Source organism: Bidens hawaiensis, unplaced genomic scaffold (genome assembly GCF_021521415.1).
Source record: "Bidens hawaiensis isolate Kalapana, Puna unplaced genomic scaffold, B.hawaiensis_p1.1 tig00029358_1, whole genome shotgun sequence".
Lineage (NCBI taxonomy): Eukaryota > Viridiplantae > Streptophyta > Magnoliopsida > Asterales > Asteraceae > Bidens > Bidens hawaiensis.
The window spans coordinates 92106-106035 of NW_027505153.1; the positions used below are offsets into that span (position 1 = coordinate 92106).

At 34.1% G+C, this 13930-nt stretch overlaps 2 protein-coding genes across 2 annotated transcripts; both read right to left on the reverse strand.

Annotated features, from left to right (window-relative positions):
• Positions 1-217: 217 nt before the first annotated feature.
• On the reverse strand, positions 218-1716 carry LOC143611099 (F-box protein At1g61340-like). Its single transcript, XM_077085393.1, has 3 exons — positions 1470-1716; positions 1294-1368; positions 218-747 (listed from the first exon to the last, which is right to left on the reverse strand). Exons 1-3 carry the CDS (start codon positions 1650-1652, stop codon positions 538-540), a joined length of 468 nt encoding a protein of 155 aa, XP_076941508.1. The 5' UTR covers positions 1653-1716; the 3' UTR covers positions 218-537.
• Positions 1717-7232: 5516 nt separating this feature from the next.
• Positions 7233-11819, reverse strand: LOC143611103 (calmodulin-binding protein 60 B-like). The gene is made up of 8 exons (XM_077085397.1): positions 11477-11819; positions 11014-11089; positions 10683-10741; positions 9714-10207; positions 9300-9460; positions 8966-9169; positions 8639-8864; positions 7233-8165 (listed from the first exon to the last, which is right to left on the reverse strand). Exons 1-8 carry the CDS (start codon positions 11563-11565, stop codon positions 7582-7584), a joined length of 1893 nt encoding a protein of 630 aa, XP_076941512.1. The 5' UTR covers positions 11566-11819; the 3' UTR covers positions 7233-7581.
• Between the last annotated feature and the right edge of the window lie 2111 nt (positions 11820-13930).

Sequence of the window (13930 nt, forward strand, 5' to 3'; positions counted from 1 at the left end):
AATACATTTTGAAAAAACAATCATAAAATGACAACCCTGAGAAAGACGACGACATGTCAAATAGACAAATTTTGAGTGATCTTACAAGGAAACTCTGGACCGAAAAGTCCTAGTCAGATAACCGTCACCAAAAGAAAAATGTGTGAAGTAGAGAACAAGACACTATTTTGATAAAAGATTTCTACATAAATTTGGAAAATGTATTATTGTGGCTTCACTGTGTGTTCATCAACAAGTAGCAGAGTTACAATTGCATCCAAAGTGATCCAAAAGTGGTAAAACATGTTACATACATGTAACTAAAGTTTTAACATAAAACTTAAAACTATAAATACAGATTTCTTACCTTCTCAATCCTAATGTGTTGTATACTTCCTGTTCTAAATGTACAAGCAATTTAGACACAAACCACAACTAACTCCCTCATCTTCAATGCAACAAATTGAAGAACCAAATTGCCTAATGTACAACTCTTTACCATTTTCCTAAAACACATTAACAGAATCTATACACACATAAATCCAACACACTGTTTGATTACTCTTCATTGTCAGCAAACAAGGCCACCGAGAGTCCTGCCAGCTTCTTCTTATCCAGCCGAGAACGAGCTACTCTCGACTGTTTTGGAGCGTTTGGAGCTTCGATTTCATCGTCATCATCGAGCCCCACTTGATCAACCGAGCAAAGAAAAGCCGGAACCTTTTTTGGTGTACTATATGCAAAATGCTGCTTCTTTGCAATTATAGTCTGCATTATAATCCCAACAACACTTATTATAATCACAATCTTTAATTTCTTCAAAACCCTAATGATTGAACTGATGAATAATTGTATATTCTAGGGGTAAAACAAGCCGAGCCGTTCACTAGCCACTTGAGCTCGGATTAAAAAAAAAGCTTTAAATGAGCCTAGCCCGAGCATCAAATAAAGCTCGTTCAATTATTGAGCCTGAGCTCGAGCCTTGTATGCGGAGCTCATTAAGACTCTTCAAGCCTTAACGCGCCTTGTGTATTTTTAAGTTTGACAAGCCGAGCTTAGGCATGTTTAAGGTTATTTTTGTCCAAAATAAATAAAAACAATAAAAAAAACTTACATAAATTAATAAATTAAGAATAAACGAGCTGAACCAAAGCTTGAGAAACAACCCACGAGCCGAGCTCGAGCTTCAGCAAAACAGCTCAAAACAAGCCAAACTTGAACTCAAGCTCTCGTAAATAAAACAAGCCACGCTCAAGCTAAGCTCGGCTCGTTTACACCTATAGAATCATACAACGAGAGAGAAATGAAACTTACCGCTTCTCTAATCGGGTTCGAGACATGAAACAAACTCTTGAGATCATCATGCTCCACACCACATAAAACCTTAATCTGTTGAAAACACACACAAAAACACCATCACTATGTATGCATAAACCCAAAATCAAACAAAAACATCATTCCACATTCATGGTATGTATTCAAACACTCACAATAATATCCTGAGGCAGAGCTTCAAGCAACGATCTTTCAGATCCCGAACTGTTCCCAATTGATCGTTTCTTTGTGGGCGAAATCGCATCGACATCGATATCGAATTCGTTCAAAATGAAAACCCTCTTTCGACCAAATGAACTCGTGCGTCTAACCAACCCTAATCTGTAATTATTCTCCATTATTAAATACCTGAAATTTCAGTTAATCGGATCAGAAACTCAAACCCCAAATCAATTGAAAAAACATGGCATATGCAACACGGGCCCGGACTCAATAAGTATAAAAAGTTTCATAAACCGGGGCCGTATCAAAAACAACTAAATTTACAATACATACAAAAAGAAATGCGGACAAAAACAGGTAAATATAAACTTAAACTAGTAAGAAAATAATTAAGCTTCGCCCTTGATCTGTAACTAATTACAAACCTTGATTTGAACTGAAGTGTGGAAACTATGAGATTTTTGTTTGTTCGTCAACTGTAAATGTTGTGAAGAGGTTTAAGGGGTTTTGTGTGCAGTGGATTAATATAATTTAAAAACTTGAAATTATATTCGGATAAGTTTAAATGTGGTTTTATATGAGGGTGGAGAAAAGTAGCCGTTGTAAATTCGGGACACGTGTGAACGCGTGATTTGTGAGGCGGTGGATTTGGTCGGTTTAAGTCGGCTGACTCTTGTTTTCTTTTTCTTCTCGAACACGTGTAGCAGAATCCAATGTGGTTAAGCGACTAGATACGTGACACGTGGATGAATGTGGTTTGGGAGATGACACGTTTAGTGGAGTGGATGGACGGTCTGGATTTAGTGTGAGATGGTTGCTATCATGCCGGCACGGTAGATTTTCGATGAAGACAATGAGAAGTAGAGAAACCTGCAACTTGATAAACTAAGAAATTTATTTTTACTTTTTAAAAAGTAATTCTGCATAAGCTATGAGATATTGAAGTACATTTCCCTACTTTCTTATTTTACATTTTTACTTAACTTACAGGTTATTACCTTTGATAAGTTTTTTATTATTGTTCTATTATTATAAAATATACATATATACTTTGATATAGAAAACATAATATTACTTGTCATGATATCCTTTAATTACAAACTAACGTGTTGCACATTCATCACTTAAAAAGTTACCAACATGTAATTGTGAATCACAAAAACAATATGCTCGGACTTTCTGGTTAAAAGGTTATGGTTTTATCACTTGTTGAACACTACGAAGAAGATGGGGCAATGATACGCGCACTTGAATACCAGAATACTTTTCCTTGTCAAATTTCACTTCAATTTTATTTGCGACGTGAAGTATTTAATAACAAAAACTTAAATTACTTTTCTTATTTTTCTTTGGTTTGTCTTTCATTTATTTATATGTATTTTCTTAATGCATTTAATTTAGTTTAAAAGTGTTTAGATTTTTAATTTTTAAATTTTAAATTCTTTTATGTTATTATTTCAATTATCTTTTTTGCATCAATAAAAGACTTACTATTATCTTTGATCCTAACAATAATACACTATCACCCTTCAGTTAAAGGTTTTTAGTAATGCCACTAATTACCCATTTGTAATGATGTTGGGCGTAGTTTTTTTAATTGCATTAAATTTAGTTTGATTATTTTCTTTTATTATGACTTGACTGGAAAAAAAATTATACGACACCTAAAAGTTTTCGCCACCCCATGAAAAAAATTTTGGGTCTGTCACTGCCTTTGCATGGTCTTAATTTCTTTATGTTTATCAGTCAGTTCGTGCCCTCGGATTTTGAATTTCGATGAGCCAATCCAAACACAAGTGATTTTATTAATTCGATTATGGTTTAATTTCAACCAGAAATCAATTTATTACTTTGTTTTGATTGTTATTATTTTTATTATTATTATTTAATTTTTTTTTCTGAACGGCTTAATTTAAAGTTTTTTTAGCCACTAATAGGATATGAAACCTCACTATATAGAAAAGAAAATTCTCATTCAACACCTTAATAGACTAGAACAAAGGCTATTTGCTAGTTTGATTGTTATTTGGTTTGCTTGGTTTTATTTCAAGTCTAATTGATTTGAAACAAAATATTGAATACTCTTAATATGTGGGTGAATATGTTACATGTGCACACATATACATGATGTGTATAAATAAATGTAGTAAATGTGACATGTGTTGTGTAATACGTTATACACATCAACACATGTTCTCATCGTGAATTATTAATTAAAATAAAAGTTTGTTATTGAGTTACTTCACTATCAAAAGTCTCATTACGTTACATGCATGTAACTATATAAGTAACCTAATAGCAAAGTTCTACCCCACGAGTTTTAACTATTTAACTTCTCACTTATAGTGATTTCTAGATTTTGCTTTTTTCAATTCTTTTTAAACAATATTATAGACGGTTAAATATGTCAACTTCGATTTAGCAGATTCACCCATAACGAACTTGATTCTTATCTCGCCAAATTCGTAATGATCCATTTTGTAGTTTAGTTTCATTTGTGTTTGTTTCGATATATCAAAGGGTTCCCATGTGATATAAAAACAAATAAATTATTACCTATGGTACACGGTGGTCGGGTCGTGCTTATTGCTTAGCAGTTAGCACAACCAGAGCACAAAGATACAAATAAACTTAAATCTTGCATAGTTATATATTACCTAAGCCATTTATATAATTCATAAATAAATAACGACACGTTTAATAACTTTTTAGTGAGTACCTTTAGCTATCTAGTTATCTACTAGGAAAAACTTCAAAATATGCAAGTGGAATCAATAAAATTCAAAATTAGACACCCAAAATTGGTTTATTTTTCAAAATTAGGCACCACACTTTGGAAATGAACACCCAACTTCTTTAGGCACTACTAGAGAGCAAATAAGTTGAATTCCATGAAAAAAAAATTATCATCATCACAAACTGACATAGATTACAATGGTAACTAAATAGAATGATAAGATTAAGACGGCTTCAAAGGAACCAATTTTCCTTTGTGTAGGAAGCAATGGTTCCAGTTGGGTCGACTCCAAAGGAGCCTATTTTCTAGCTTGTAGGCAGCGACTCAGCCTTTCCTTGTAGCATGTAGGCACCGTCTTGGCCTACCATTATTTTAGTCTTCTCTGTAGCTTGTGTGTAACACATGTTAGCTTGTGCCTTTATGGTGGTTCCAAGTCTTTTTTAATGAGATTCAGTATTAGCTTAGTTGTTGTTTAGTGTTGCCTAAAAATTAGATGTGTATTTTCCATTTCCATTTCCATTGGTGGTGCCTAATTTTAAAAAACTGATTTTGAATGTCTTTTTAGGGTCCAATGGCCTATTTTGAAGATTTCCCCTTGTTTATTTAATAAGTTCTAACTTTTTTAAAGCTATACATCAAACAATTTCTTATAAGTTTGTTTTCCTTTTTCTTGTGTGTTGCATGTTGGTCACTTGTAAACTCGATATAAACAACATTGTGGTAAGTCTATAACTAAAAAAAAATTCTCTCGCGCGAAGCAGCAAGAAACGCAACTAATTGTGTTACACCCCGACTTAGGGCCTAGGCTTGTGACCACAAGTTGGTATATGTTTTGTAAATATATCAGAGTTTATGGGTTAATTTTAGCGGAAGACTTTAGGTTTAATATAATATTAATTTACATTGAAAATTTACTCGGAAATTAAATACCCGAGTATTATTTTACAAAATATAAGTTTCATATTACAAGGATTTTTTTATCAAAAATGGAGCCATCTTGTACGCGCTTCTATCTTAATCTAAGACTCCAATCCTTGTTGCTGATACTTATGCTTAATTACCTGCAATGGGTTGGAAAAATACGTCAGCTATATACTGGTGAACACGTATGACTCAATAAAACATTTTGAATGACGATTACAATACAAACATAGTTTTCTTGACAACCTCAGCGGAAGCATTACTACTTCCGGTATATGTACCACTGCCCTACACACATAACGGTATTCTCCGAGCCAAGCGGCCCTGAACAGAGAACTGGTCATGACCGTTGCAGCCCGCGGCTTCTTTGTCTTTGATTGATTGATTGGGCTTTAACAGTTATGTTTGGATCCATACACATGCGTATTCGGTCTGAGTTGATTTTATTCTCTATTTTGTATTATAACGTTTTAGAAATTACAAGATCTCATGTAAACATTGATTGACTCGTTAAGACCAACACCCGTTCGTCTCGTTGAGTATAAATATGTTTTGACTGATTGAAAAGGTTAACGTATTCACCTGTACCGTCGGTGTTGAAAACCTTGACTGATTGATTGAGTGACTGTGAATGATATTAACCTATATACAAAATAGGTTTGTATAAACATTTTGAATGATGATTAAGCTATGATTGTATGCTTAACCTTGAAATCGTTTATCTTTGATTGTGAATGAAAACACTTGGTATTATGTGACGTTTGATATAGCATGCTTTGGCCTAATAGGTTCTACCACGTTGGTAAGTTTCTCCAGGTAAGTAAACGGGTCCCTCGGTTGATTGGGATTTATACGAATTACTTTTCCTTAGGCAAGAAACTTACTACTAGTGATATCCCCCTTCCAGTTACTACAAACCCGTCAAAATATATCTTTTGTTTAACATTACTTAATCATGAAGTAACGTTTATGAAAACTTGATTGTGAATGAATGTTTGTAAAAATACGATCAAGGTTAAAGGTCACAGCCTCGATTGATAGTCTAAGCTATAATTCAAATAACTTAAACGTAACCCCTACCTTAACGTGGATACTTAGATTGATTAATAAGAAAAAGGTAGGATCTTGATCTACTCGATTATATGATTGTTAGCTTGATTATAACTTCGTTTCTTGCACGAATCACGAGAAAACAACACGTCGGCTTGTTACGGCAAAGGGGCACGCCTTACGAGGTTAAGTATGTGTAAATGGAGGTGTGTTTTGGGATGAAATGGTTCAAACCCGTAGCCCTCTATTTATAGGCAAATTTTGGACCCCGTCGCGGTACGCGACGGGGTTCTTGTAACCCGCCGCGTACCGCGGCGTCGCAATTTTACGCCGCCTTATGCGGTGGTGACACGTGGTTGGACACGTGTCCGGTGACTCACCGAGTCCATTGCGCTACGCGATGGGTTGAGTATTACCCCGTCGCGTACGGCGATGGGATAAGATTTTCAGAATTTGCAATTTGGTTCCTATACTTATAAAAGTTAGTATTTTTAAGCTAAAGCTTATAGAGTTTGAGACGTGGTGTTACAAATTGCTACAACACAATATTAAAAAACTTTAATAAACTTGGCCCTTTTAAAGGCTTACAAACAAGGAACAAAGATATCATAAGAATAAACATGGGTCCCCGCCGTATAGCTCAATTGGTTAAGGGGGCGTAAGACTTGGAACATAACCTAGAGGTCGTGGGTTCGAAACCGATCCTAAGCACCAATCACATTGCCACTAAGTGAGGTTGATTTACCTCTCACATATGGGCTTGGGACTGTCTGGCGTGGGCTTGTTTGCGTGTCCGGAAAAACACGTTTTGGAACAATAAGAATAAACCTAGTAACCCACTAACCTAATACCAACTACTAGCTGGAGTGACTACTGCGCATGCAGCATCTCGCTAAGGGATGATGTGCAGATGGCAAGAAACTTCTCCTTCACTGACAATTTGTTGGTCAATTAGAAGTCATAAAACATCCCAAAATTTTATTATATGGTACATTATCGTGTATGATGTTAAACAAACGACAAGACAACCAGAAACGATATGTGTGAAAAGAACACACCAACACGAACAGATATGAAAACAAAGGTTGTTCTATTATTAGAATTCACATCATACCATACAACAAAAGCTTGTTAATGTTACATCTTAATCAACACGACCGATAACTAACACAACATACAACAAATCAATCACTATATAAACTAAAACAGTAAAACCACCTCCTTTTGTCACATTCCACTCCAAAAGCTGTCGCCTTTTCTAAACTTCGAACTGAGCATGTTCTTCGTCTTCAAACAAGTGATAAACCGACGAAAAGTTTTTAACTTTTATCACTATACACAACATCAAGACTTCCTTATAGGTCAACATCATTAACTGCCAAACAGGGTTACCTTAATCACTCATCATCTTCCAACTCTACAATCTGGGCCCGTCTCTCGGCCGCTTGTTTCCTGATAAATATTCCCCATCTCAACGCTGCCTTGAGCTTTAACCACCCGACTACAGCTTTCCCAGACGAACGGGTTTTATCCACATCAAACCCGTACCCGGAATTAGAAGGCGTGTTTGGCATATAACCTGGCGTATACTGGTAATAGTTTTCGTTAGCTTGACTGCCTGAGGTTTGACCATGGGCCCCATTGTTGCCCATGTTGAATAACCGAAGCAAATGCTGCATGTCTTCATTTTCAAGCATTTCGTGACTTCGCATGCGGATTTCTTCTTCCGGGAAATAATCTTCTAGCCCCCTAAATGAAGAGCTTAAGTTCAGTGTGTTGGTGTTGCCCGAGAGGAAATTGGAAGCAGATGGTTGCGTTAATCCAAGGGCCAAGATGTTGTTATCGTTTGCGAGAGGTTGTTGTGAACTGTTGATCAAGGGATTGTGAAGAGTGAATGAAGTTGTGTCGAATTGTGTAGGTGCGTTCAGATTCATGTTCTGTGATTCCACACCGTATCTAGTCGTGACATTATTGTCATAACCTGCACAAGAAAGGATAAACGTCCGGCTACTCTCAAGGGTATTTTAGACATTTCACTATCTCATGGATACTTTAGACATTTCAATATCCCAAGGGTATTTTAGACATTTCACAGTCTCAAAAGTATTTAAGAAATTTCACTGTCTCAAGGGTATTTAAAAAATTAAATGTCTCAAGGGTATCTTAAACATTTCACTGTCTCGAGGGTATTATAGGCATTTCACTATCTCAAGGGTATTCTACACCTTTCACTATCTCAGGGGTATTCTAGGTATAACACTATCTCAAGGGTATATTAGACATTCCACTATCTCAAGAGTATATTAGGCATTTCACTATGTCAAGGGTAGTTTAGACATTTCACTACCTCAGGGGCATTTAAAACAGTTATCTATCTCTAAGGTATTTTAAACACTTCACTATCTAAAGGATATTTTAAACATTTCACGAATAGGTTTGAAAACAAGAGGTTACCTCCAAGGGTGACACCGGGATTTGAATTAGGCTGCTCTTGAGCCGCCAGCGGTGGTAGACTAAGTTGATGATCAAACGAGTTTGCATAGTTTTGTGGGCCCATTCCCATATCAAGTTGCGGAGCGGTGGTTTTAATTTGATGGGCTCCTAAAAATGATTTTCCATCATATTCCACAACCTGCATCCAGTTATCATATGCCTTCTTCATCAAGGAATCTACAAACACCTGCACATATATAAAAAAAAGGTTCACAGTCCATAAATAAATAAATTTTAAAAAAAACTATTTTTTTTCCTTTTTAAGGGTATTTTAGACATTTAACTAACCTTTTGATTATCAGAAAGAGCATCAGTTGAATAATAATGGCCATCGGCAACCAAACCACTTAACTCATAGATGTGATTGAAAACTACACCAACGTTTCGCATCTCATCGGAATAATAAACGTAAAGTTTGGGGCTCAAGATACAAGTCTTTGCATGCTCCACAAGAACATCCCACATCTTATTTGACATACCACTTCCCAATATCTACAAACAATTTCAAGATTTCACAATTAATAAAGATAGAGTAAAAAAATCAATAATCTTCTTTTTTTTCTTATACAATTAGTTAAATGAGAAATTTGGGTAAGAAGATATAAAATAATCATGATCTTACATTTCTCAGCTTCTTTGGATCTCTCACTACGAGACGAAGAAAATCTTCAACACTAAAAATGTTTGCTTTGTTTAGCTTCTTGTGAAAAGATCCGTCTTTCCCAATCTTCTCCAATCTCCAAACCTCATCGGTTAGAGCCGGTGGATAATGTTTCTTGTAAACTGTAGATCAAAAGGTAGAAAACTTTATGTCATCTTACGTTATCCTCCTAAAATGGTTATTCAGAGTTCAAGATTTTCACTGTAAATGTTTAATTATTTGAAATTGAGGCAAGTGAGACATATATGAATCTAGGTTATTAATAAGTGTTAATTTGTTTCCAGTTAACTTGAAGTAGGAGGTAATAGTGAAGAAATAAATCACTACATAATAACCAAGTTTCATAAATTCTAAATTTAAATCAAATTAACTTACGCTCTCCTCGGTGGTCTTTAACAGTGAAAGCATCTGTTTTGGCCTCTCGTACACGAATACCTTCACTATAACCAGATGCAACTTTAAGCCCGAGTCTAAACTTCCGGCTTCGTATCCAACTAGAATTATCAGTAAAACTCAACTCCCCTAACGTCCCCACGCCTTCTTTCAGTTGAACCTGCAATTCACCGGATAAAAGTGGTCGTTTTCCTTCTCGTTCTTTTACCACGTGAGTTTCAAACTCTTCTTGAGTCCATCCTTCTTCATCTTCATTGTTGAAATCACCTTCAAGCACAACAATGTCTAGTTTGACTGAGGATTCGGGGCCGGTTGTTACAAGATGGCCCGTGTTGGCATCGATTAATACCACATGGATTGCAGCGCCTCGTTCGCCTTCTACTTTCCCACCCGTGAAAAGAGGGAGTGATAATTTGGACCGGAAGTGGAGTTGTAAGTCTCTTCCATTGGGCCCTTCTATTCTTTTAGGTGATACCCTGTTTATATTTCCCAAAAATAATTAATAAAAATTTAGCAAATAAGCTAATTCTCACTTTGCTACTTTAAAAAATCTAGTCTTTAATCAAAACCAACATAACCAGTTTGTAATGATAGAAATGGTCAAATAAGTAATGGGTCTGATTATTTGTTTAAAATCTAAAACAAAAAATAAGTAAAGACTAATGAAGAGATCTTATTTGTACACCTTACTGTCATCAATTAGCTTTTATGAAAATTGATATTTTTGGCATGCTATAAAAATGAATATTGCATAAGTCAATTCAGTCAACCAAAAAACTTTAAAGAAATCATGTAATCCACAAGCACAAACTAGCAAATATAGCATCAAGAATCTTGGTAAAAAACCAAAAAAAAAACAATATTTGACTCTACACATTGTTTAGTAAGAGATTAAACATATTACATATAATTAGGTTTAATATTACAAACTAAAGATGGAGAACCACATACCTTCCATTAATTTTCGCGGGTCCCAACTTCGCCAAGGCACGCTCAACTTCTTCGCTAACCTATTTAATCAAAAGGCCAATTAGTATAAGTAGTAATTACAATCAAACGATAGCTCTGCAAGTTTAAGCTCAAATGAACGCTTCTATAAATGTTATACAAACAAATATTAAAACAAGTTTAATAGTCTTGACAATACACTATAGAAATTTTACAATCAAAAGTCCATTTCAAGGTTATTTATTATCAAATAAAAAGCATCAAAAGACTAGAACACAGTTTTTTTCAATCCATATATTTACAATATTTCACTTGAGAGTAAGAAGTATCTTACAACTCGTCGAAGAATAGGCTCCAATGATGAACAAAGCTTCTGCAAACTATCCACCTTCAAAGCTTCAACAATAACACTGCATACAAATGCTCCCTTAAAACACTTTTATATACAAAACAAACTACAAATACACCAAAAGAGACTAGCAACACATTAAAAAATTGCATCCATAAACATTTAGATCTTGCAAAATAACCAATCTTACTTCACCAAAGGATATCAATTTACTTAATCTAATTCCATTGACATAATATGCTCAATTGTACCATTGCATAACTAACATCAATTTCCTAAAAACTAACAAAAAGCAAACTATGCTAAATTTGACTAAAATAGCAAAATAACTGAAAATTTGGCATGACTCAATTACCAAAAATCCATAATATCCAAAGATGGAAACACCCACTAACAATATCCACAAAAAATATTATATTTAAAAAAAAAAAAGAAAAAAAGAAAATACCTAGCAAGAGCTGGTCTTTTCTTTTCAGGTTGACCTTGTTCACTACTACTGGGATCTAACCCTCTTTTCTCCATCATCTTTCTCTGCATTTCCTTGTTTCAAAACACTTCAGATCTGATCCAAATCTAACACTAACTCAATCTTTACTAAAATTTAACAACAAAATTATAATAAAAATGGAATCTTTATCACTCAAAAGGGATTCTTGAAATAAAAATAATAAGATAGATTATAGAAGATCAAGAAAGCGGGAAAATTAAATAAAAATTTGTGGTTTTTTTGGTTTTCTTTTGGAAATATCCAAGAAATTTCGATGTGGTATCTGGGAAATTTCTCTTTTTTTGTGTTTTAATATTTATTCCACCAAATAAAATGGACTTCCATCGTGGTGGCTGAGAAATTGCAGATTGGTCCTTTTCTTATTTATGAAGTTTTGGAAATAACCCTTTGTGGTTTTCATCATACCATGTACTGGATCTTGGTTTTGTTTTATTAAGAGTTGACCATTTGTTTTATTCTTGAACAGAAAATAAAGTATACATTGTGTTCTCAAAGAAAATTAAACTAATAACATCTTGTATGAGTAAACTGTAAACTTATCTTAAGATTTTGTAAATGCATATTGTGTTCCTTTATGTATGTTTACTAATTTACCTTCATTTATGGTGGGTAATAGGTTCATTGCGAACTACAACAAGAACCATCGATCAAACAAACTTCGATTGAACTCAATTCAACGATATTGGAGTCGACTCGTTGAACCTTAACCATAATTCTTAAACGCTAAACTTTAAACCATAAAAGCGAAACCCTAAAATATATAATCAAGGTTTGACGAGCCGGTTCCAACACCATTTAAACGAGTTAAGTCGGAGTTCGTTTGGTCAATGGCACCTGATTAATGCTAATTTATGTCCATTTGTGTTTGTTTGTGTTTGATCAATTATGTACATTCGTATTCATTTATGTTTGTTTCATCATCATCATCATCATCATTATGTACATTCGTGTTCATTCGTGTTCATTTATGTTTGTTTAGTTATGTTAATTTAGGTTTATTTGTTTATGTTCGTTTAGATTCATGAATTGTTACTTTAGCTTTTAATTGAACGAACGGACACAAAATGCTAATTTTCTTAATAAAAGAACATGAACAAAAAGGTATGTTTAATTGCATACTTATGTTCGTGTTTGATTAAAGTCAAATGAACAAACACGAACATGTCCCTTTAAATTCGCTTCAGAGCTAATTGATATATATAAATATATTTTGATACATTGTCACCTTATGTTTTCACGTGGTTTTGGTTATTACTAATTTATCACATAAAAATCCAGTTTATAATTAAAAAGAACATCCACTCCCAAATTGTTTAATATAACGATCATGTCATTGTGGTCCTTGTATTAAACAAGTGTATATAATTTTAACTTTTAAGTGTTGTATTGTTCTTATAGAATTATTATCATGTTAGACTAATGTCGACCTTAGTGTAATTATATAAAATAATAGGGGCTTACATGTAATTAACACAAACTACAAACACACATTCAGATTCAATGTATCCATGTCACCCCATCAGTTGGATCTTCAGCTTATGTTCCATTGACTTTTTTGACTATCTGTAGTCCACTTAATCTGAACAATCCCAACGTACAAACGTTAATGCACATAGTACAACCCGATATAACACAGTGCCATAAAAGCAAAAGACTTACGTAGTCCATTGCTCAAAATTTGACATAAGCCAATTTGATGCAAGTTTACATACAATATCTTATGCATAATGTACAGGGCGTTAAGCAGTTACATAAAAAGCAACATCAAACATCTTACATCTGGGTTGTGCTTACAAATACCATGCAAAATCTTTAATGCAAAAAGTACAGGTCTATGATTTTCACACAAAAGCTAGAAACTGGACATTTCTTTTGGTAGTTACAATGTACAAGGTGTAAACTACTCATTAAAAGTTGTAACCTTTGTAAGATTAAAAGCATACCGACCATTTTCAGAGTTACATATATTGAGAAATTTGGCTTCTTTTCGACCCTAGGGACAATTTGGGTATTTCTTCCACCTTGATATTACCCGTGTCACTTTTGTTCCTTTGATCAACAAGAATATAAAGTCATATGAAGCTGCAAGATCATTGTCAAATGACTCTTTTAACCCCCACAAATTGCAACATTTCAAGCTTATTGGAGGGCATTTCAGGTATTTGACTACCAGTCAAACAATTTTATATAACACTAGCTTTTGAACCCGTGTATTACACGGGATTTGTCAAATGACCAAAATTTAGGTATTTAATCATATGTAATTTAGGGGTTTTCTTTTGAATCTATAGATTAGTTTTAATATTATCACACTTTAAATGTTACATATTTAAATTATACATTTTCTTAATATTGAAATAATGTTTCAGTATGACATAAAATCAATTTTTGGTA

Bases quoted from the DNA above. Each gene is read 5' to 3' on its own strand.
- LOC143611103 (XM_077085397.1), bottom strand. From the start codon at position 11,565: ATGCAGAGAAAGATGATGGAGAAAAGAGGGTTAGATCCCAGTAGTAGT. The intron at 10,208-10,682 runs GTATGTGGTTCT...AAATATAAACAG, and splicing joins CCCGCGAAAATTAATGGAAG to GGTATCACCTAAAAGAATAG. The intron at 9,170-9,299 runs GTAAGATCATGA...AATTGTTTGTAG, and splicing joins ATCCAAAGAAGCTGAGAAAT to ATATTGGGAAGTGGTATGTC.
- LOC143611099 (XM_077085393.1), bottom strand. From the start codon at position 1,652: ATGGAGAATAATTACAGATTAGGGTTGGTTAGACGCACGAGTTCATTT. The intron at 1,369-1,469 runs GTGAGTGTTTGA...TGTTTTCAACAG, and splicing joins CTCTGCCTCAGGATATTATT to ATTAAGGTTTTATGTGGTGT. The intron at 748-1,293 runs GTAAGTTTCATT...ATTATAATGCAG, and splicing joins CGAACCCGATTAGAGAAGCG to ACTATAATTGCAAAGAAGCA.